Source organism: Girardinichthys multiradiatus, chromosome 20 (genome assembly GCF_021462225.1).
Source record: "Girardinichthys multiradiatus isolate DD_20200921_A chromosome 20, DD_fGirMul_XY1, whole genome shotgun sequence".
In the NCBI taxonomy this organism is placed as follows: domain Eukaryota; kingdom Metazoa; phylum Chordata; class Actinopteri; order Cyprinodontiformes; family Goodeidae; genus Girardinichthys; species Girardinichthys multiradiatus.
Genome location: NC_061812.1, coordinates 24,684,539 through 24,709,809, shown reverse-complemented (window position 1 = coordinate 24,709,809; position 25,271 = coordinate 24,684,539). Strand labels below are relative to the sequence as shown.

Below are 25,271 nucleotides of genomic sequence, written 5' to 3'. Positions count from 1 at the left end.
TGATAAAGGGGGTAAACACTTACCCCTCCATCTCTCTGAGCCCCCTGCTTCCAGCGGGAAACTAATTAGTCTTCCTCTGCACAGTGCAGGATATGCCCACTTAAACCAGTGTGGAGTTGTGGTTTCTATGGGCTCCTCTGGAACCGGTCTGATGTCACACAAACTTTGGCTCTGAAATGATTGGAAGGTATGTGCACTTCCGCGCTGTACTTTTCCACTGTGGCGGGGCCTTGAGTGGGTCAAATTAGAGCAGCTGCTGACTAAACCCACTCAGCAGAGCCGTGTCCGCTCACGCTGTCCACGCAGGACAGATTTTAGATACCCGTCAGCTCTCAAGCGTTGGCCCTGTGAATAACGCAAAAACTGTACACTGTTAACCTGTCCTGAACATCCTGTGATCTGCCGTCAAAATCCTAATTAATGGAAGTTGTTTTAATCCAGTAATTCATTTCAGAAAGTGAAACTCAATTTGTCCACTTACTGACTAACATGGTTCTACGTGAAAGAGTATTCTCATGGAGCCATTTATGCCCAATCATTGGTTGTGCCAGCTTTGCCATGAACCATTTATTGTAATTGGCAGTGGGTCTAGATACATACTGCTAGTTTACCATGATTTCCAAGCTACATTGTGTGTTTAAAACTGGGATTTTTGAAACCTTAACGTCTGTTTGAAAACATAAAGAAGAGCATTTTCAATATTGTTTGGCAACTATGACCATCTCAGAGCGACTTGCCTGAAAACTGGGCTTAATTATTCGACACTAATCAAAATGATTATTATTTTTTAATAAAAACTTTAGATATAATTGTAAAAACCAAACTTAACAAAAAAACCAAAAAAAACCTAAAGCAGCGTTCTTGCAAGAACCACAGCTGACATAAGATGTAACAAACTACTATTAAAATATTTTATAAGGATAAGTAAACTAAAATGGCCAATACAGAAATAAGGTTGACAAATTAATAGCAAATAGTTAATTCTCTTGTTTTTTGGGTTACATTTGTTAGGGTTGTTTATTACGCTTTATTTTGAAGGTCTTCGGCGGAATTAGCTCACTTTTTATTTCTCTTGCTTACCGGTTCGCCATTGCTTGGTAAAATATCTTCCTTATTACTGGAGTTTTATTGCTGTTGACAACTCTAATATAAATGATTGTCCTTCCATTTATCTTCCAGGTCAGATTGGGAACAAGGAATGAGTTGTTGGTTTTATTTTATTTGCTGTTCAAACTAATTAGTATGACATGTTGATTTGTGATGTTAACTATTCATTCAGACGCCTGTGGTTACGAGCCTTGTCTTATTTTCTTTTTCTATCTTTTACGTTGTTTTGTGACGACACGGATCACATTAAAAAGAACTTTATAAAACATCAGTACGCTTCACCTTAATTTCTGACTGGAGATAGCTACATAAGAACAGGTTGGTTTAGCTGGCAATTTATCGCTTAATGAATTAAATCATTATTTGAAAATTGATTTTGTATATACTGATGTTATCCTTTTCAATTAAACAATCTCAAAACATTTAAGCAAAAACAGAATAAAAGTCTTTACCATTGGTACTGCCTGGTTGATTGATTTATTCATGGGCGGACATTTCTATTTGCAAGACAAATTAACAGGAGTTTCCCTTAAAGTCAGAGTTCAACATGAAATAGTTGGAGGTTTCTTACCAACCCCAATGTCAAAATTCAACATGGCTGCCTTTCATAAAGGATATTGATAGCTGAAATAAACTAAAAAGTTAGTTTGCATTACTTACAATTTGTCTCTTTCTACATCTGTACCATTAAAAATAGAACCAAAAACCTCATTTAGTGAGCATGTTGCCTCAGTGTTTGAATGCACAACTTGCAGAGAAATACTCTGTTATTACCTAGTACTGCAGACAGCATTGAGCCTGGTCACTGAGCGAATAATTTAGCAAATTCTGCTTTGTCTTGAAGTCATTTCCAGATTCAAGTTCAAACTCAGAGGAAAATGGAAGTCAGCATCAGTAGCAGTAGCCACCAGCAGCCATTCCTCCTCTTCAGTTCTTAATAGGAGTCCTTGAAGTTTTTTATTTTTTGGCTTCTAAGCACCACAAACTTTAGCACCAATTTACCACAAATAGTGCTTGTACTACAGTTTGGGAACCATGGCTTTATGGTATCAGAATAGATTACATCTGTATCACATTTTATTTCTCCTTTGACAGATACCTGGTAGGTTTTTTTCTCTTACAGGACAAACACAGGACAAGTCAGCTCTTAATTCTCTATAGGTGAATGAAGGACAAATTATTATACCTGTAGACATGTGATACATGCTATAAAGAAGTTAGTGCTTAACTAAACAAACTTAAAAATTTGAATGAAGGGGAAAAAAAACAAAATAAAGGTGACATATTTACATGCATTTGGATTGTTGGTAATTTGTCTTGTTGAGCCAAACATTATCTTCTTCGAGTGAGTTCAAACACCCGTCCCTTCAAGGCACAGACATCTCTAAAACACGGCTCCCTGTAAGATGCACTGATCCTTACATTGCTCTAAGTAATGCACTGCACACATAAAACAAAACTCTTCACCACATTCAGGTCTGATTGTTTTGCAGTTCAAAAAAATATATAAAAATCTCATTGTCTCAAAGTGGTCCTGAATGGGGTGAAAGAAACTTCCTACATTAGACACACAGATAGAAAAAAAAACAGTCTGGTTGACAGTAATGTTTTTCATAGCTTCATTTTAATATTAGAATTACATTTACTTTAACATTTTGGACAAATAATTGAATAAATCCAGAATAAAATTCACCGAATGTTAGGCTCACTTTGTTTTTGGGATGATTAAAAACACACAAAAACAGAATTCAAGAATGAAAAAAAAAACCCAAATGTGTTTTTTTCTTCTTTTTCCAAGTCCAACAAAAAAAAAAAAATAGTCAGTTTTTAATATTCACTGCTAATGGCGCATGAAGAAGACCATCACTGACAGTATTTATAAGCCATGGGTGGACACAGAAACATACAACAAATATTTTTGAAGAAACTTTTTTTTGTTTGTTTTTTTTTTTTAAAAACAAGACAAAAATTCTTAAACTTTTTCGCACTTTCAGCAAAAATATTGAGCATGGTCAAACCTTCAGCTGTGCATTTGATTTATTTATTTTTTTCCCCGGCTGTGGTGAGTCAGGAGTACCACCAGCTCCTCTTGGGTAACATTTTTTTTATCATGCTCAGGCATATTTGGCACTCATTCCATTCAGAAATTCATATAGTAGTCACAAAGTTTTATTCCCACCTGCACATAAATACACAAATCTGTCACAAAAGAAAATGAAAAAATGTGCAGCTCAGACCCATACATGTACATCACCCTCTGGTGGGAATTACAGCCTGTACCAGACAAGAAAAAGAGATTAAAAAGTAAAATACACAGTCATAAGATGAGATATTACAGTCTTCTGATACTTTCAGTATTTGACAGAGTTATCTCACAGCGGGGACAAAAACGTTGAGGTTCAACAACATGTTATTTGGATTATGTCATATGAAGGAAGAAATTATTTTTAAAATGAAGCTTAAAAAAAGGAAAATGACTAACATGAGGATGGAAACGTCATGAAGATGATGTGTGGCACTGACTGCTGGCTTTGTCCCTCTAGTTTTACTGTATTCTTATAATCTGATGCCAGAATTTAAGTCCTTTTTTTTTTTTTTTTTTTTTAAACGTACACCTCGATTAGATCCAAGATTGAAAAGTGCAAACAAATTGAATAAACAATGAATATCCCCATGGTCACTATGAGAACAGCTGATCAGCTGATGAGAATTCAGATTGTCATAAAATTCAACACAATACCCTGATATTTAACTTGACTACTTATATTTGAAGACACAGCTTCGGTCATGGTTTACACCTTTGTCACGTGTTTTCTGGAACAATTTTGCTGCTCTTATTAGAGCTTGCAAATAATTCTGGTGCATTGGGTTTTGATACCAATACGTCCACATTTTCCATGACTTCCCAAGAGTTAGAGAAGTATACCACCACCACTCTCGAGTCTTTACTATAAACTGATTATCTTTGTCAAGATAAGGTATAACGTGCAGGTAACGGCAACAAAAACAAGCTCAAAATGTATGTTTAATGGCAATGTATTCTTTAATTTTAGGTTACAGAGCTGGGGCCATTCTGTGTGGACCGTTCCCCCCTGTGCATGTATCGGTTTTCACAGGAGACTCCAGCTTCCTCCCACAGTCCAAGAACATGTGTGTTAGATTATGTACCGACTGTAAGTTGCCCCTGGGTGCGAATATGTAAATGTCTAGTTATTCGTCTCTTATGTCTATGACGGATCGGCAGGAAAAAAAGAACTGGGATTTCCGATTCTTGTAACACTATATGAACAGCAGCAACTGAAGTGGTCTCCAACAGTGCTGTAAACTATTGCTACACACTGCTTTTAGGGACTTTTTGAAATGCAAAAGTCTAAATCCTGGTTTAATTTTGTAGCTGTTTATGATGGCCATCACTCACTTTTACAGAAATGTTTTAATTTAGCCACATTGGAAAGTTTGCAAGCATAAACCTTTTAGGTCACACCACTGCACCTTAATCTGATTTAAGTCGTGACTTGGACTACGCCACTCCTGTCTAGTTTCTTTCTTATTGATAAAACATGAACTTTGACCTTAACTGAGGCAAGTGAGGCCTACAATCCTTTAGATGTTCTCATTTCATTTGTGACCTCCTAGATGAGTCATTATGTGCTCTTGGAGTAATTGTGGGAGGCCGGCCACTCCTGGGAAGGCTCAGCACTCACTTCCATGTTTTTTCCGATTCCACATCTTCTCTGTAAAGCCTTACAAATAGATATGAAACTCTTTCCACACGGTTAGATGTCAATGACTTTGTTTCATGGTTTGTAAAAGGGAAATATATTTGATCACAGCACTGCATTTGGGGAAAATTAAAGAAAGCACAAGCTTGTTGAAACTATATGCAGAAATAAGAGCCGTATGTGGTTCTGGAGATACAGGTTGCAGTTATTTTCAAACCAAAATTAATTCATTATAATTACTGTGGGTTTGGCCTCTAATTTGGGTGTAATTATTCTACTTGAAACTGTTAAAGTTCCAAGTCAAAGTGCCAAGAAACATCAGTTGCCATGCTGGTACAGTAGCAGATATGTCTTCAGCAGAGAGGTAGTAAGACGTTGGTATGATTGAGACAAGGCCTCAAAAGTTGCTTGCACTGATTCTCAGGCTGTACACAAAGTTTTTTAAACTGGACTCCGGGAAATCCCGATGAATGAACAGCAAAGGGGAAAATGTGGCTTAAATATTAGCAGATAACATTTACAGTGGTAGGTTTTCAAAAATGTACACACACATGTTAAAATGCCAGTTTTTTGGGGTTTGTTTTCGTTTAAGTAAAAAAATAGACTTTGACAAATAATTTTTAAACGTTTTCACATATATCCAGAAGTGTTTAATTGAAAAATTAATTAGAAAAAATAATTTAAACAACGAAATGCTGCAACTACCTTGTTGCATAAGGGTACAAACTTTGTTGAAGCAGCTTTTGATTCAGTTTTCACATTCTTGACTTCACTCCTGTTATCACTTATAGTGAGGTTCAGCTGTCCTTGTAAGACTTTGACATCTGCAACTGTTAGCTAATGCCACATTTTACAGGGAGGTTACATAGGATTAAAATAATCTACATGTACAAAGGTATCAGTCAGGAGAAGGTTAGAAAACTATACATACACCATGGTACAATAAAAGTGACCACAGATAATTTGAGGAAATATGGACGAGACTGAAACCGGTGAGGGAAGCTGCCAAGAGACCAACAGCAACACAGAAGGAGCAGCAAGAACTTCCAACAAGTATTGATCGTGTTCTACATGTGAGAACATCCGATATGTTCTGGACAAAATACTGTGGTTGCAAGACTGAACTATTTTATTCAAAAGAAAGCATTCAGGCCGGACTACAACCTTGCAGAGCCTGGTGCAATAATGTGTTATCGTCTGATTAAATCCAGCTTGTACTTTCTGGCCACAATCGTATTCAGTATGTTTGGTACAACAACAACAACATAGCACCTTGCCGAAACAAGACCATACCCACAATGAAACATGGTGGTAGTAGTATGATGCTCTGTGATTATTCTTCCTCTAATGGAACCTACATGCTTTGTTAAGGTGCATGAAGCCAAGAACAGTTCAAAATACCAGTCGGTTTTGGCTCAAAATCCTAAATTGACTTTTAAGCTAAAGAGGTCATGCATACACCCAAGCCAACCAAGTTTGCAACTAAATATGGCAGTTAATCTGTGTGGTCCCCCCGAGGAGGGCTGTGTAGAGGAGATCTCCTCAAAATCTGATTGATTTGGAAAAACATTTTACAATAGAGGACGAATTTTCTCAAGTCAACATGTGGGAGGCTGATGGACTCCAACCAAGAAAGACTGAATTCTAAATTGGATGAAAAAGAGCTTCAACGCAGTATTAGTTGTAGACTTATGCAAACAGTATATGGCAGCTTTTTCTATATAGATATGTTTTCCTTTCATAGATTAGTTTGTTTTGTACAGAAAGGTTTGGAAATCATTTATAACAGCCTCACTTCAACTGTTGTATGTAGACTTCTGAGATCTGCTGTATACTACCAAAAGAAAGAGGATTTATCATGGATTTTTTTTATATTTTCTCCCGTGATTGAAGGTTTTTGGCTTTAAAACCCTGGAAATAGTCTGTAGAACATAGTATAAAGTAAAGGCAAAAGAGTAGTAACACCATTCTCCAACTCTGAGCAGTGACTGCAACTCATTCAAACTTTCTTTCAGTGAACATCTTTTAAAAAAACGTTTAAAAACAGTAAGATGTAAATCAGATGTTGGCACGATTTTTAATAACCTGAAATATTAAACATTTTCCTTTAAGCCTTTTTAAAATCTCCCAACTTTTAACAGGCACCTTTTTTCCAACAACTGCCCTCATTTCCAGCAATGAAAATGTTTAACCAGCATGAAAATGCAAGGCACAATGCAAATAATAATAATACAATATAAGAAAAATAATCACACAAGCAACATGGACGCTGTTACGTTTCATACAGTAAACACAGAGCAAGCCCTTGTTTTTTCGTTCAACGCCTTTCTTTCTGTAAATCCAGTTTGGGGAAGTTGAAGACAGGATGTGGTATCTCAACTTGTAGCTACTTGCCCCGCAGATTACATATGAGCAAAACTAATCCTAACTGGTGCTCAAGAACTTCATCGACACCTGTGTGAAACAGGGCCTGGAGCATCAACACTCAGACGTTATGAAAGCCTCGAGAAAGCATCGACATGAATCCAGTCCCACAGAGTCACAGCTTAGAGCTGCACTTCGACTGACCTCGAGAGGAATGGGATTGCGTAAAATGCTCGGCAACAGAAAGACCTGGAGGATGATCATGTTTCTATTTCTGCTGATTGTTTGGTCAGTGAACACAGGAGAAGCTGGTGCTGATGCTGGAATAACTGCGTGAGGTTACAGTTTCATAACAAAAGTAGTAAACAGTTATTTTAATGACTTTAAAGCCACATGTTAAAAATACATACAGATCACAGGCTGATTTTTGTAAGATTTAACAACACTGCTTTAAAAGTAATAAGATAATCTACTACAAGCACTCAGTGGTCACCTACTGTATGGCGCTGTTAATGATAAAGATTTATTTTTTTTGGTCATTTTTCTATATCTGCTCTGTAGGCTTAGGTATAATTACACCTCTACAGAATACTTTTCAGATTTCACACTTCACGTGTCGGTCTAATTTTAGAGCCGCAAAACAATAGTCCTCCTATTATTGCTTCAGTGTTTCAATCCCAAAACTTAGCTCCAAGATGTCTTTTTTGTGTCCACGATAAAAAAAAAAAGTCTAATTACAAGCTCTCAACTTCTGACGTGGTTATTTGAGGCTTCTTCTGTGATGGAAAAAATGTTAATGTTGAAATCAGATGATTACATGCTATGTATAGAAAGACACATTAGCATTTTTTTCACCTTCGCTTTAAATCAGACTACACTTTTTTCTATTTTAGATCTGTCAGAATTACGAAAATGATATACATCTTTTTTCAAGGCTAAATAAATGATTTATTACAACGTTTTCTGTAAGCAAAGCACCATGGGAGCAAATTCTTTTTAATATTTCAGCCATCTTTGCTATTTTTTAACACTTGAAGCAACCCTGAAGCCAAAAAAACCCCCTCCATTTCAGAAGCTGAGAGTTTGACCAATTCCACACGAACGCTCGGTTTAAAAAAAGATCACCGAGCTGAACGCCACAGCATGCCTTGCCTGGAAAGGCTTAGACATGAGTAAATCCAAAACATCTGCCTCTTCCTTTTAGCTCTACACACCAAGCTAATCAGAGCAATTAGAATAAAGATGATGGCATCAGAGGGGCCTGTGCTTCCAGGACGTCCCCTCTCAGCCGGTTCAGGATAAATCTTGATGGGATGAAGTTTTGACCACACGAGACACTCTTTGAAACGAGCCGTGACACTCCTGCCGCCCGGAAATAAAACCAGAAGACGACAACGACACCATTTCTATTGACAACATAGTAAAAAGTCTGACATCACATTATTTTTCTCATTTTGACATGTATCTGTAGCTTATATGGGCTACTGTTAGTATGTACAAGTAGCAGCAAAAAACCACCGAAACAGTGATTATCAGACTAAAAGAATATCCTTCTTACATTTCCCTTCAACATGGCTATAGATGTGGATGAGGTGGAATGTGTGGTTTTTATTATTCTAATTTGTAAAACTCTCAAAAAGCTGGATTTTTTATTTATTTGTTTCCCTCTTCAGTTGTTTTCTTTGTGTGCCTTTTCTCTCCCCCAATTTCCCCCCCTCCCAAAAACAAAAACCCCATGGCACATTTAAATTTTAATTCTTCCTACAGTTAGCAATTACAATTTGGCACTTCAAATATAAATACAGTCATTCTTTTTTTCCAAAAATATACTTAAGCACATTAATAACAGTAATACACCAGTGTCCAGCGTTAATCTGAGGTGAAACTTTGGTCTCCAGATTACCTACTGGAATACAAAACGCTGGTCATCGTATGGAGGAAAAATAAATTACATATCTTTTTTTTTTTAAATGAATAAATAAACATGTAATAAATAAATAAATATTTGATTGAGACGGTTGATAAATAACCTTACAAAAAGCATCTTAATGACTTTGCAACATGCTTGAACCCCCTTTAAATCAGCCCTGATAACTGACAAATCATAGATTTAGCTCAATTCCCGTGAGGTTACAGCTTAATGCCACTGTTTGAGGTCATCGACGTATCTACCGATAACACTTTAATAAAACTAAACTATTGAAGCTGCTGTATAACAGTGTCCATTTGGCCCCCTCTCTTTTTCGTGGTAAAAAGGACCAAACCTGTGGCTGCACGGGTGACGAAGTGGCCAGAAGTCAAAAGTGCAACGTGACTGGCATGAACCCACCCTCCCTGCGTCGGGAATGATATGCAGGAGATGCGATCGAGGATGAGATGCTACGGTTTTGATTTCTGCATGCCGACAGCAAAGAGCCGAACGTAATTTACTCCACGTATGCTACGTTTACTGTCATATGGATAAGTACTACTCTCCCAATATCTTGATCTCTTTCCCTTCAAACTCTCCTCGGTTAGAAGGGTTTCTACAATATGATTCAATACAATTCCATAGGATTGTGTGCAAAATGCTCTTTAAGCATACAGTAATAAACATACGAGCCACAACATTAGATTTAAGTGCTTTTGATGAGGTATGAACACCAACCACAGGAGGAACCGCTGACCTGCCTTCATGCCATCAATGGTTCCTCACTGATGAGGGTTGCATCTCTGATGTTTAGAATAATTAGGAATAAACAAAACAACATGAGATTCAACATGAAATGCGAGTAATATCGGTGTGTGATTCTGACTTGATAATACATTATGGCAATGATTGCCTCCACCGAAAACAAAGAACTCTGTTGGACAACAACAAAGCATAAATCGTCATACTTAGAAGAACACAGTGTCTTGCAAAACATCTCGTCACGCTGCAACCAAAAACTTTTATGCATTTCATTCTGATTTTATGGGATAGATCAGTGAAATTATTAGGTGGAAAATGCCTGAATGGCCTACCTTTTTATTTAGCCCCATTTACTCTGATTCCCTCTAATAAAATCCAGTGCAGCCAACTCTACTCCCAGGCAAGGGGAAGCAGCGGTGAGGATCATGGTAACTACAGAGGAGCTGCGGAGATCCACAGCTCAGGTGGGGGAATCTGTTGTTATGACAGCAATGAGTTATGCCCTCTTCAAATCTGTGATTTATGGAAGAGCTGCAAAAGAAAGCCATGAAAAGTCCTCTTTACAGTGTTACACAAGGCATCTAAGGGACACAGCAAACATTTGGAATTGGGTGCTCTGGAGAGATGAGATCAAAATTTTACTTTTTGGCCTACATGAAAAAAAGAAACACCATCCCCACTGTGAAACATGGTTGTGGCAGCAACATGCTGTGAAAATGCTTTTCCCCAGCAGGGCCAGGGAAGCTGGTTATAGTTGATGAGAAGATGGATTGGAGCTTTTTGCAGTCCAATCCTGAAAGAAAAGCACTACTTTGTGTTGGTCTATCACATAAAATCCCCTCAAAAAGGCATCAAAGTTTTTGTTTATAACATTACAAAAAGTGGCTTATGACACATTAGTTCTTTTGCAAGGCAATGTATACATATATTTATATGAGACTTAGTACTATTAAGAGAGTTTTAACCTGATGTTTGACAAATAAAGACAAAATGGCAAATTCTCCTCAGACATTTCTCATTTCCATTCATAATTAATTGAGTTTCTAATTAGGTACCTGTACCATTTTAGTCAGCCCGACGCTTGAATGGATGGATGACAGTGAAGGGTCCAGTGTGCTAAATGAGGATGATCCTTCATCTGTCTTCAGTCTGAACTTCATTTACAGAGGCAGGTCTGTGCTGTTGTGGCGAGTCTTTCTGGAAGTCCCATCATCCCTGGGCAGCGCCTTCTGCAAGTTGGACATGGCAGCAGTCTTCTTCAGGTCGATGATGGCATAGCACTCGTTGCGTCTGGGTATCGGCGGGCCACATTTTTTGGGTGGTAGGCGCTGGTGCTGTGGCTGGCCACCCCCGCTGCTGAGGGCTTGGTGGGGAGGGTCTTCCTCCAGGTCCACCTGGATGTAATTTAACTGCCGCGATGCAGGCATGTGGCCATGCTCGCAACCTCCAACCCCTGATCGCGATCGCCTTCGGAAATCAAAGCTAAATATCCGCCCTCCGCTGTCTGGTCGACACACCGGAGGATGTGGCGGGCAGGAGTGCCGAAGCCGGGGTGGCTGCACCTGCTCTGTGTTGACATAGTTCTGAAGGGCGTCTCTGTGGATACCCAGACTCTCCTGGTGGTACCCATTGGGGGTCCCTGGGCCTTCTGAGAACTCATACTCATCAAAGTCATCTTCTTCTTCTTCATAATCATCCTCATCCTGATCGTCATCATCCTCCTCCTGCTCATCATCCCGCTGCAAGGCGCTGTACTCCCACACAGGTGGCAGTGACGGCAGGTTCTCGTAGTTGAGAAGAGCTGTCCGACGGTGGCCTCCGCCCATGCCTCTCTCACAGGCGTAGCCCAGGGGCGGTAGAGACGAAGGGCCGTGGCCATGTGAGTGCAACAGTGATTGTGAGTGGCTATCCCCGGTACTGCTGCTGCTGCTTGACCCCACAGACTGCGACACGCTGCTGGGGCTCAGGCGCTGCTTGCGGCCACTCCGCAGGCCGTTGATGTTCTCGTAGGTGAGCTCGCCGCTCTGGGAGCTGTCTGGGTGCTCATGGCTGGGATGCCGGTGCATGTGGTGATGGAAATGGTGATAGGAGTGAGAGTTGCACAAGTGCATGGCGGGCTCGTCCCCCTCCGTCTCTGAGCCTGTAGCACCCTCTGCTGGCTGAAGGTTGTGAGGATTATGCCCAAGCCTCTCCCTCTGCATGAGATGGCGCTGTGCTGGAGTGGGCCCCAGCATGAATTTGACCTCCTGCGAGGAAGGCTGCAGGAAGACCTGGGGGTCTTTACACTCCTCAAGCGGACAGCATCTCAGTTTGGACTGCGGATTCCCTTGGCCTCCAACAGGCATGGTTCCACGTGTCGTTTCAGGCAAAGCGCTGGGCCGCACCTCAGGCAGAGAGTGCACACAGTGACGCATGGAAAGATCCCCTTCCATACTCACAGTATTCACATATGTGTGAGTCTGTTAGGAGAGAGGACACAGGTTCAAGCTTAGAATTCACACAGGTAACATATGCTATTAAGTGCAAACAGGTCTCACCTGGTCTTCCAAACCCATGAGGCTGTGTCCATGATCATCTAGAGATGGTTGGGAGGAATCCCCTCTGATAGGATAACCTGGATATCCATTTGGAAAGGACTGGACAGGAAAAGCTGGAGCTGCAGACAATACAGTGTGCAGACACAGACCAAGATAAATCAGGGAGGTTACAGTCATTAATTTTTTTTTTGTTGAATCAGCTGAATTTTGTTTCAATTTAAAATATTCGGCTGGATTTACCATTTTCCTTACAGTACCGAAAAGATCTTATTCTACAAGAACTTGAATTACACTAAATATACTCTAAGAACTTCTGAAACTCATGGTTCAGACTGAACAGAAAACATGGAAAATATATATTTTTTGCATTTGCTCTAAAGATGTAATAATGAGTGCCAAAAGTACCCCTTCAAGCCTTTTATATACTGTTACAATCAGTGTCTTCAACATGCCTGATGGAAAAACATAAATTAACATGTAGGTGTGAACTCGAAGTGGGGGGCGGGGTTGCCCAATATGGGGGTCTGGGTGTCGATCAGGGGTGGGGGGCAAAGTGAGTGTGGTGGTGGCCCGAGACTTTGGTTGCGCAGTTGGGTGTGTGGGGGCAGCCTTTTTACATGAAGATGTTTGGTTGCAGTTTTTGGGTTCTGGGGGCTGAGTGTGGGTGGGATGTGTCGTGTAACAGGGTGCTGTCGACCTATAAAATACAAAGTTTGTGGTTTTAACAGGATGAAGTGTGGAAAAGTTCAATAGGTATGAATGTTTTTGCAAAGCACTGTAAATAAAGAGAACCTTTTCAGTCATGTAGGTTAATTATTCAACAGACAACCATTTTTAGAAGATGTACAGTATATACAGTGCCTTGTGAAAGTATTCGGCCCCCTTGAACTTTTCAACCTCTTGCCACATTTCAGGCTTCAAACATAAAAATATAAAATTCTAATTTTTTGTGAAGAATCAACAACAAGTGGGACACAATCGCGAAGTGGAATAAAATTTATTGGATGTGTCAAACTTTTTTAACAAATAAAAAAGTGAAAAGTGGGGCGTGTAATATTATTCGGTTTTAAACTTCTCCACAACAGTATCTCGGACCTGCCTGGTGTGTTCCTTGGTCTTCATGATTCTCTCTGCGCTTTGAACAGAACCATGAGGCTATCACAGAGTAGGAGCATTTATACGGAGACTTGATTACACACAGGTGGATTCTATTTATCATCATCAGTCATTTGGGACAACATTGGATCATTCAGAGATCCTCACTGAACTTCTGGAGTGAGGTTGTTGCACTGAAAGTAAAGGGGCCGAATAATATTGCACGCCCCACTTTCAGTTTTTTATTTGTTAAAAACATTTGACACATCCAATAAATTTCATTCCACTTCACGATTGTGTCCCACTTGTTGTTGATTCTTCACAAAAAATTTGAATTTTATATCTTTATGTTTGAAGCCTGAAATGTGGCAAAAGGTTAAAAAGTTCAAGGGGGCCGAATACTTTCGCAAGGCACTGTACACATATGAGGGTAAAGCATTACTTTGATGCAACATGGAGTACAGGACAGAAATCCTTTTTATTTTTGTGACATGTTTAATGGCGAAAAATATTTACCATTAATGATAAAAATTTTTATACCCAACAGGAATGAGCTCTAACCTCATCAGACTTAATTTGCTTAGATGTCTGTGATAAATGTCTGTCTCTGTGTAAGTCAAATCGAGGGATACCTCTGATGTCTTTTTCAAAGTTTAATAAGAAAATAAAGTGCAGATCCTTAAATCGCGACAGCAGAGGGTAAATCTCGTTTCATGACCAGGCCATTGGAGCAGCGCAGGAAAAGCAGCTGAACTAAAGGCGGAGGTGCAGGAAAAAACAACAGGTGTCCAGACCTTCAGCGCTTAAGGATCACTATTATTAAATATTAAATAGGACTCACATGAAAAAAAAAGGATTAGCTTTACACAATAAACAGGGGTATCATCAAAGTGTAAAGACTTATGAAACAGTGACAGTATCATTTGTTCCAGTCTGATTTTAATTTCAAAAACTAGTGATCACAGCTGCAGAAATCTGATTTGAACGTAAACCTGTACCTCGTTTCTTTCACCACTTGAGGGCAGTAGAGGAGCAGTTAACTTTCAGAAATCCTGATATTTCTGTTCAAAATATCCTATTTTTATCTTACTTAATTGTCAAATTTTCTGAGATACAGAATTTTGGGTTTTTGTTATATGTAAGCCACGATCATCAAAAATGCAAGAAATAAAGGCTTGAAATATTTAACTATGTGTAATGAATCTATATAATATATAAGTATCATTTTCTGAAACTGACAAAAATATTAAACTTTTTCATGATGTTATTTTTTTAGACATACCTGTACTATTATAATTATTATGACTGAGAAATACTTTGACGACATTCATTTTTTTCCATGTGTTGTAGTTCTGGTTGAGAAACTAAGGAATCATTAGACTTTGACAAAACTACACTGCCCATGATTGAGGAGAGTAAACAGCTCTGTCAAATCTAGCCTTCAGGCAACTCCTGAAAAACCTTTAGACACAAAACTCCTGCTTATTGTTAGGAATTAATAATTAAAAAGGTTCATGTTAGTTATCCAGATTCTTCTTTGTCGTGAAAAAAAGTGTAGAAATTACAAGATTGGTTTGGCTTGAAAACAGGGATTTCAGTAATGGTCTAAAACCTATCGATAATAACCACCAGCCTACTGTACTGTGTTTGAAGGTACAGGTGCTAAGAAACATAGGTGTAAAAGAACTGGAGTCAGAGCTTAAAAACACAAACTTAAGTGAATAAATGTATATTAAACCTGTTTAATTAAGTTAAATATAAGCTATTAGTTAAGAAGGTTAAGTTAACTCAGGTTATTTTAATGGACTGAAGCTTGCACAAACCCTGACAAAGCACTGATGGATGCAAGTTAGGCCGGCATTGGGTGTGCAGGTGTGACTCACTGGTGGGAGTCTGTGGTGTGCGTGACATGTCCATCTCTGGTGTGTGGCCACTGCGACTCATCATCATTGACTCCTCCACCACGTTGATGCTGTTACATTGCATCAGCTCCTGGAGCAAGTTGAAGATCTCTTCAGCCCGGGAACACTTGAATGCAAAGATTCCTGGTCAAAACACAAACAAAACATGGGATGTAAGATGAAAATCTGTGATAAAATCCTGTTAAAACATGGGGCATGGCAAGTTTATTTACGTTGCACCAATTGTACAGAAGGTGAATAAAAGAGGTTTACACAAAAATAAAAGGAGCAAGGAAGTTACATTAAAACAAGACATAAAATCAAAGAATAACATTTAAGAATCACATAAGAAGAAAAAAAACTAAATGCAAATTACAATAATAGCTAAGGAATGATAAAAATGAAGTAATAAACAGTATTTGACATTAACAGGACAGACACAGTAAAAGATCATGGTACAAAAATGTAAAGTTGTGCGTCATCAGCATACATGCAGTAAGAGATGTTGTAGTACTGAATAAATCTGAGCTAGGGGGAGAACATAGATATAAATAAAAGTGGTTTGAGAATGGAGTCTTTACACATGATCTTTGTGTGCTCAAATATATGAATGCCAAATGACATAAAGTAGTCCTGGTGAGGCAAATGAGATCTTAACCAAAAAATTCAAGAAGGTTACAGTCAATCTAAAAATCATCAAGTATCATTTTTTCTTGAATAAAATATTTAAAACTTTAGGTCACCATATTGTACCATTTGCACTGTGACGCCATAAATAAACTGAGAAACCCAAGTTTTTGCAACACTTTGGCAAAACAAACACATTTCATGCTGTACCCCAACTAGTCATATAGTGCCCTCCACAATCATTGATGCCCCCGGTAAAGATAAGTAACACACTTTAAAATGCATTTATTTGTGTTGCAGTGGCATATTTACACCCTTTCTGTTTACAAAGAGCCATATCTATTGGCCACTGTTCAAAATGGGAAAAACAAGAGGATATGCGATTCAAGTAAGGCAAATGTGGCACAGACAAAGCGAGGAACATGGTAAGGGAGGTGAAAGGCAAAATCTCCAAAGCTCAATGTTGGTGAACAGCAGCACCAAGCGTCCATAATTAAAGGTTACTTTAAGGCTTCTGAACACACGCTGATGGCTTTTTACAAGTAATGTAACACAAAACCCTGTGCTCCTCTATAATAGTGCCGTACGGTCCACAGAAGCAGAGAAAAAGTTACCCACCCTGCCCTGTCTGACAGCGGCGGCCGCTCTCAAAGGAAAACAGGTTGGAGTCGTAGCCGTAGCGTCGCAGGCAGAGATACGGCCACCGGATGGCGTCTCTTTTACGTGTGTGAAGAATGAGCTCAGTCTGGGTGAGCTCCATGATCCCAGAGCCCAACTCGTTGCCCTCATCGTCCACGTTGATGACCTGAGAATTGGCGAAACAGAATGACATCAGAAGAGGGATGTTCAGGTGGAGGCAACACAAACACAGCATGAAATACAAACAAATGTTATAAGTTAAATAGGCACATAAATGTTTTTAAGTGCATTAATGAAAACATTTTGCAAGTTATTTCTCTTTTCCTTGCATCATTTGTCTGACATGAGAGAAAATACAGAAAAATGGCAACATGGAATTACTCCAAAAACATAGTGTAGAGCATGACCCAAAACAAAAAAACTTGGTGACTCGGTTGGGTCCAGCTTCTTTGATTAAAAAAAAAAGCTGTCCTAAAGACCGCTCTCAACTAGGACTTGGCCTTCCACCCAAACCAAGTCAACGGCCTTCTGGGCAACGTGGGAGCTGCTTTATAATATACAAGCAATGAGCTAAAAGAAGTCTGATTTAGCCATTTGCAAGAGAGTACCTCTGTGACATCTGAAAGATGTGCGACTAAAAGGACAAATAATTTCAGTTTGAGCTAAAACACTGTATGCCAAAAAGGGCTGCAAGGTGGAGCAGCAAGAAGATTCGGGTTTGTATGTTCTCCCCCTGCATATGGGGTTCTCTCCTGTTTCCCACAGTTAACCGTTCGGTTAATTGGCCTCTCTAAATTGCCCTTGGGTGAGTGCGTGTGCATGGTTGTTTGTCCTGTGTGTTTCTGTGTTGCCCTGTGATGGACTGGCAACCTGTTGAGGGTGTAACCCGCCTCTCGCCCAATGACCAGCCCCCCTGTGACCTGCAAGGAGATGGATGCTAAGAGTTTGCTTGCACATCAAACGTATTTTAAACCCATGAAATCACTTCGCAGGGTAAAAACATTTTTACATTCAGACCTTTGACATAAAATCATTCAGCACTAAACCTCTCAATGATTCAAGTAGGGACATATTTTATTTCCTAAAGAAAAATGAGGTGGTCAAACAGGTCTTATTTTGTATATAAGAGTGTCTAACAAACAGAATTGCACAAGGTTTTATGTTTAAAGAAATGAAGAGTTTGGAAATCCAGAAAAACAGCACTGCTTTGAGAACAGCTTAGATTTGTTTCAGCTGAGCTAAATTAATTTTATCCAACAAAAAAAATATCTAGCTAGTTAGCTGAATTCACACATGGGAATTATTGATATTTTATCTACATTTCACAACATCTCCAAACCCTTTTTTTGGGATGGTGGGGAGGTTAAATTAGTGACCTTAAATTTGGTGAGATGGTTGTCTTGGATGGGGTCTCTGTAAAGGCAGCTCCAGCAGCTCCCCATAGCTTCAGCAGGCCAGCTGAAACCTGTCAAGAATAAAAGTTCACACACAGGTCTTCTCTAAATCATCGGCTTGAGGCAACACGCCCACGGACACACGGACAATAGAGACAAAGTTATGTGCGCTTTCACACGATTAGACGCGGGCTTCTTACTCAGTCCAGGCCATCGGTGTAAAGGGATTCACGTCTCAATCCCAGGATCTTCTACTGGGCAGATGCTTCACAAGCCAGTTAGCCTCCTGCGCGGGCATCTTCGAGGGAGGATGACAGCTCTGTCCCCTGAAACGTTGGTAGACATTGAGATTCGAGGAGGTAAATTTACAGTTAGGGTCATAGGTTTACATACAGTCAATCAGAATGAAAGCAAGTAATTTTAGAGTCCTATCGATATATTTGAAATGTTCTTTTCTCTAGGTGGGACACATAAATACAATGATTTATTATTGAGGACCGTTTTTCTGTTCGAACACTCGTTTATATCTAAGTTTCAACATTTATCTGCTAATTAGAAGTGAATTTGAAGAAATTGGAGATAGTGCTGTTTTTTTATCATTCCATCCAGTTTGTGCAATGCATCCATACAACTTTCAGCAAAACAGTGCCACAGCATAATGCTACCACCACCATGTTTGACAATCAGCGCATTGTTTTAAGGTTTGAAAGCCTCACTTTTACTCCTCCAGAGATTTTTCTTGTCATTTTGGGCAAATGGTTCAATCTTTGTCTCCTCCAACCAAAAAACCTAACTAGAAGACATTTAGATTGTTCATGTTGGCAGCTTGTAGGTGTCAGTTTTCAACCAGTCACTTCAGTCTTAGTCAGCAGCCTCTTAGTATGTGGCAATGTAAAACTGCTATCACTGTGGAGACTGGCCTTCTAGCTTCTTCCAGTTTAAGATATGTATAAGCCTTCGTCGCTAGTGGTTTGTTCTTGAACATCCTAACCAAAGTGCCTTCAGCTGAGTGAGAAGGTTTTAGGCTCAGATGATCAGTTGATTGAAATTAAACGTTCCAACAGAACAATGATCCCAAACACAAATCAAAACTGGGGTTGGAATGAAAAAAGCAGGCCAACAATGCACGTCTGGGGCGGCCTCAACCTCAAGCATATTGAAGATCTGCGGACGCCTAAAAGCCTTGTCTGAACCATGAAACCAGCTAATTTAAATGTGCTCTACCATTTCTGATAAGAGTGGTCAGAAATCCAAATATTCCACAATATTGCCAATGGCTAAAGACATTGTGTGAACAAGGTCCAACTTGCTAAGGAACATTCAAGCAAATATTTGTAGGGGCTTATTTTGTCCCTTTTTGGAATAGAGAACATCCACAATAATTTCAAATTTGTAGAACCAATGCATATATAATATAAAATTAAAGGTCGTATGTTTTATTATCATTCTACCCCTAAATAAACACATGGTTGAAATGAATCACCAGGAAAACAGGACATTCTGATTGTTGAACATTCCAATGAAAATATCTCTCACTATTAATCCACTTTTTCTTTACTGCTCTCTCTTCTTTTCCATCGTCACAATGTCTCCATCACTCTCCCTGGGCTTTCAGATCCTGACCCCTGTGTTCTATATGTAGGAATAAAGATCCAATGAATATCTATGGATTCAATATAGTGTGCAGCTCAACTTAAAAGCTGTGAATGAACGACACATTAAAGGCCACAGTGAGTGGATGTAAACTTCTGATCATGTCATCATGATACTCAGACTAAATAACACTAAATGGAATAGGATAATATGAATACTAGAACATATTTTTATTATTAAGGGACGTTGGGCTGTAAGGCCTCCATTGTATCTGAGCTTGATCAAAAATTAGCTACAAAGTACCATCAATACAAACCATATGACTTTGATTTGCCAACTGGTTTTCTGTAACATTTTTTATTATCAATGACAAATTTCTCTCACAATCAGTTGCGATCCTTAATAGTGTGATTCCTAGGCAAAAGCTGCTCAGAGATATATTTATTTTTTATTCATTTTTATCTAACCATGCAGGACAGATCCAGAAAAAAACATTCTTGTTTAAACCACATTCAGGGTTTACCAAATACAGTTTCAAAACCGCAAACATTTTCTTTCACAGCATTCTTTTGGTTTTAAGTGCTTTAACGAGAAGTGTTAGAGGACAGCGGAGTTTATTTCCGGCTCTACGCTGCATAGAATAATGTAGCAGTGTCCCCCTTATAAAGGTAAGAAGCCGAGTGCAAGCAGACTATGCAATTACCCACCTAATATCACTTTGTAATACTGCTAGTGTTACTCTACACAGCTAGGACGGCAAAACTGTGTAATATTCAGCATAATGGACACTTAAAAAACATTACTAAATTTAGTTATATAAGTGGGATAAAACAGATGTGCCCAAATCCATATAACAATAAATTATGCTATAGACAGCCATGTTGTAGCTGTATATTTTGTAGCAACATATTTTAGCAGCAGAATGTTTTAATTTTAGTGTGACTATCATGCTGTTTTAACTTAACCTTGTAATATTGTGAGAATTTCATATGGATATTCTCAAAAGGTACAAAAAAAAAATATGATTTTAAGTTACAAGGATTCAATAATACAGGATTCCTACATGGTCTTGAAAAAATACAGAATATTCTTTTGTTTTCCAAGTCTGGATAAGAAAAGGGACAAAATCAGTTCATTACGGAAAAACATTTGGCTTTCCAGACTTCCATTTCCTAAAAGGACCAAAACCTAATAATGCTGTTTTAAATTGACTGTTTTTCACATTGATTTAAATGTATTTTAATTGATTTTTACTTTTTATCCATCAGTTGTTGTTTGTTTTACTTACTGCTTGAAGTCTCACTCATTCAAAAATCAAAAAGGGGCCATTTCACTGCTATTTCGCATTCTACGCCACTTTAAATTCAGGTTGAACAGGATCTGTTGTTCTTAAGCCGAGTCTGGTCAAAATGGTAAGCAAAGCACTAACACTGTTAAATTCATGTTGAATAAAAAAAAAAAAAAGATACTTAAATTCACAATCTGTGCCTTAAATATTCAGCACTTAGGGAGTTCGAGATTTTAAAACCGAGCTGATCCGAGTTAGTTTTATACCACACTTTGAAAATCAGGAAGCCATATCAGCAACACTGGCTATATCACCGTAACAAGATATAACAAACAACACAGATTACTTAAAACATATGATTTAAATAAATCAGTCAGAATCCTTAAATAAATATGTGATTTAAAATATGCAAATAAAAACATAATTTTATGAGAATATAAAAGATTTTTTTTTTCTAGACTAAACCAAAAAATGTTAAACAAAAACACCTGGACTTGCCATGTCCTCGATGACTGGGAATCCTAACCAGTATTTTCCAGGCTAACTGCACTATAAAAAATGTTGCCTTGTGTCAGAGGCAGATTTGTAAACCCTACAAATAATAATCTTTGACCTACTAACTGAATTCACACATATTCAAAAATCAAAAAGGGCAATTTCACTACTTTTTTGAACTGTAAACAACTTTAAATTCAGGCATGGTTCTTACACTGGGTCCTGCCGCCAAACAACGCACAAATGTTAAAAAAAATATCAGTACCAATGTTCACAAACTGCACTTTAAAGAATCTGCCTGTAGTGTATGGCAGTCCAGCCTTTAATTAAAAAATGACAAGCATTATAGATCCTAAAAGTGTGAAAACTGGACGCCAATTCCAGCATTGTGTTGTTTCAAGGTTCTTGGAAACAATAGAAAATATCTGAATACAACTTAAGCAGTTAAAGGGTAATATTGCATTATTAAAATGACCAGAATGTTCTAAAAATAAATCCAGTAAAAGAATACAAACCTGAGTCTGGAAATTGATGGAGCCCTGATAGTATGTAAGCTTGGCCACAGGCACCATTACAAACCAGAACATTTTTTTTTTTTTATCACCACTAGTTTATTGTAGTTAGTTAAATACTCTTTGACCAGTGTAAATTGAAAAGAACCAGATATCTAGAAAGCTACAAATCATACCAGGAGAAATCCACTATTTAGGGACGTACAGCGAGCTCTGAGTGAGTTCCCAGTCCAGCTGTGCTTCCTCGAGTCAAGACATGATAAAAACAACCAGCATCTATAAGTCTTGGACCGATCATATGTACAATCCCCGCTGTTTTATACTGTGATCAAACCCTGCTGCCTACACCTCCAGCACCGCAGTAATCTCCTGCTCTAACCTGGGCCTCCAAACATCTGACTGGAGACACACAGCTGCATCCAAACACTGCGAGCAGGCTAATCAGCTACAGCTACAACACACAGGCACAGTCAGGGGAATCTACCGAAACAGATACAATAATGGCTTGTTTTTAAATCACAACCTTTCTGATTAGGTAGCCACCCCGAATCAGGATCATTTTGTTGTTGTTGGTTTTTTTTTTTTTTCCTAATAATGATGTAAAGAAAGCCGAAGCGAGGCTTGATGTGACATCCTCTCCTCCCCGGAATGAGCGGCTCACTGACCGCTGCTGCTGCTGAGAGGCTACAACAGCGATACTACGCGGCGGGCAACGAGAACGAAAGCGATGGTTGCTACTCACATGTCTGCCATGCCAGGGTTTTTATTTTATTTTATTTTTTTAATAATATAAATCCGCTTTAATGCGAAACGAGCACCGAGACTGCGATGCGTTATCGGCGGCAGCTGGTGGTGGTGATGGTAGCGGGATGAGGCACTTGCACGGCAGAGTCTCTGCGGAATGATGCGCTGAGTGCGGAGAAAATGTTATTTTTTCCTTCCCATTACGCCCCCCTACTGCAGCACGGGCCTCCCTGCCTGTGTGACATTTCCCAAGCAGCTGGGGTGAGAGTTCACAGCCAGACAACGAGGCTGAGAGGAGCGGAAAAGAAGGTAAGAAACGCCAGAGGACCACGGAGGAAAAGGAGTGTCTTAGAGGAGGGGCTCAAAGCTCTGGGAACACTGGAGCATCCCTGACTTCCTTATGTATGCACACTAACCAGTTGTTGTTTGTGGATGAGATACTTTTTTTTTACTGAAAGAAAAAGAAAAACTTGTTGGGAGTTGATGCACAATGTAAACAAAACTTGATGTCCAAATAATTAGTGACTGGTGTTATGCCAATGTTTTCCTGCTGAAAAGGAACTTAGATAATGTAAAACGAACCAACAAAGAGGAGGATAAGCTGGAATCCATACAGGAAGTTTTCTAGGATACGACATTTTGCTGAATGTACGACTCATCAGTCTACTTAAACTTTTCCACATTTTCTTACATTACAACCACAGTTGACTGCACACTTGTGGAAGGTACAGCCATCCATCCATTGTCTTCCGCTTATCCAGGGTCGGGTCACGGCGGCAGTATCCTAAGCAGAGACCCAGACTTCCCTCTCCCCAGCCACTTGGTCCAGCTCGTTTGGGGGAATCCCAAGTCATCTTCCTCTGGGCCTCGTCCCGGTGGGACGTGCCCGGATCACCTCACCAGGGAGGTGTCCAGGAGGCATCCTAATCAGATGCCCGAGCCACCTCAACTGGCTCCTCTTGACATGAAGAAGCAGCGGCTCTACTCTGAATCCGTCCCGCATGACCGAGCTTCTCACCCTATCTTTAAGGGAGAGCCCAGACCCCAAGATACTTGAACTCCTCCACTTGAGGCAGGACCTCCCACCCCGACCCGGAGAAGTCATTCTACCCTTTTCCGGCTTAGGACCATGGCCTCGGACTTGGAGGCTCTGATTCTCATCCCGACCGCTTCACACTCGGCTGCGAATTGCTCCAGGAAGAGCTGTAGATCATGAGTTGATAAAGCTAATAGGACCAAATCATTCACAAAAAGCAGAGACACAGTCCTAAGGCCACCAAAACGGATCCCCTCAACACCTTGGCTGCGCCTAGAAATTCTCTCCACAAGTCCGACTTACTACCAGCAATGCGGACCAAGCTCTGACACCGGTCATACAGGAACCTAATAGCCCGTATCAAAGGGCCTGGTCACCCATACTCCCACAGTACCCCCCACAGGATTCCCAGAGGAACATGGTTGAAGGCCTTCTCCAAGTCCACAAACACATGTAGACCAGTGTTCCACGGCCAGGAAGAAAACCACACTGCTCTTCCTGAAGCCGAGGTTCGACTATCTGACGGACCCTCCTCTCCAGAATCCCCAAATAGACCCAATAGACCAAATAGACCTTACCAGGTAGGCTTAAGAGTGTGACTCCGCTGCTTTTTCTTTATTGTTTTTATTGATTTCCTTTCACATCCTGTGTTACCTCTAAACAAAATCGAGTGCAGCCAATTTGATTTGATTTGATTCATTTAAAATGAGATAGTCCAAGGTTAATAAACATAGTTAAAACCAGTAAATATTCAGTATTTGTCCACTGGGCTAATTAATAATGTGTCAATGGACCCATTTGTCAGGCTGCTCCCAGCCACCTTTTCAGGCTTTCTTCACCTAGGAGAAAAATATATGTTTAGGGTTATTGCTCACATCATCAGTGTGGCTGCCATCAATGGCAGTTATGCATTTTGGTAATTTTCATAGTTTTAAAATAAATAAGTTAAAGTAAAATGATTCAGGTTTATTAATATCTGAGTGTAATATTGTTGTAAAATGCATATTTAAGGGTTGCATAAATGTTTCAGGGTGGAACCAATGTTTAAGTTGTTGGGTTTGGATAGATTTTTTGGTTGCACGCCATGCTCAGTAGAGGGCAGCATGTTTTTTTATTTTTTATATTTATATAAGACAGAGAGACTTGAGGAAGCATGCGGCGAAGGTTCGTGCAGTGAAAGTGTAAAGACGACGTACTCTGTGAGGTGTTTGTTGACCCCTTCGGGTTGGTGCGGCCAATGAGGTACAGAATGTTGATATTTTTGTAAGTGAAATTACTGATTGTGAATGTTTTGTTGTTAAATTGTATTCTTTGTTTATTCTCTATGAGAATGCTTTCTGTGTGAAATGTATTATTTGTGTTTTTGTACAGTTCTCACGGCATTGTTGATGACAAAGTGTCTGATTAAAGGCCAGTAAATACCAAGAACGCCTTGTGTCTGTTTGTCCACTTGGAGGGAGTCACAATCAGGCAATATAGTGGGACAACTCTTCATCAACCTTTCCAGAGAAATCATGAGTACGGTGACCGGCAATGCCTGAAAATA

The 25,271-nt window shown here is 39.4% G+C and overlaps 2 protein-coding genes across 8 annotated transcripts in view; both read right to left on the bottom strand.

Moving 5' to 3' along the window:
* LOC124856824 (sodium- and chloride-dependent GABA transporter 2-like) overlaps positions 1 to 1,519 on the bottom strand; it is a 44,059-nt gene extending 42,540 nt beyond the window's left edge. Inside the window, exon 1 of one of the 2 annotated variants that reach the window (XM_047347711.1) lies at positions 24 to 1,519. In XM_047347711.1, the coding sequence (XP_047203667.1) occupies positions 24 to 31 (8 nt within the window). In that variant the 5' untranslated portion in view covers positions 32 to 1,519. The remainder of the gene's footprint in view (positions 1 to 23) is intronic. The other variant, XM_047347710.1, reaches the window with a different exon arrangement.
* A 1,193-nt stretch (positions 1,520 to 2,712) lies between these two features.
* On the bottom strand, positions 2,713 to 23,634 carry frs3 (fibroblast growth factor receptor substrate 3). Of its 6 annotated transcripts, none has more exons than XM_047347732.1 (8): positions 21,949 to 23,634; positions 19,594 to 19,689; positions 18,258 to 18,383; positions 18,040 to 18,128; positions 16,643 to 16,829; positions 15,380 to 15,541; positions 12,402 to 12,520; positions 2,713 to 12,323 (listed from the first exon to the last, which is right to left on the bottom strand). In XM_047347732.1, the coding sequence occupies exons 4-8, from the start codon at positions 18,103 to 18,105 to the stop codon at positions 11,025 to 11,027; spliced, it is 1,833 nt and encodes a 610-aa protein (XP_047203688.1). In that variant the 5' UTR covers positions 18,106 to 18,128; positions 18,258 to 18,383; positions 19,594 to 19,689; positions 21,949 to 23,634; the 3' UTR covers positions 2,713 to 11,024. The 6 variants fall into 6 exon arrangements, with proteins under 6 accessions (XP_047203688.1, XP_047203693.1, XP_047203689.1 ...); XM_047347737.1 differs by having other exon boundaries at positions 22,688 to 23,634; XM_047347733.1 differs by lacking the exon at positions 19,594 to 19,689.
* Positions 23,635 to 25,271: the final 1,637 nt, after the last annotated feature.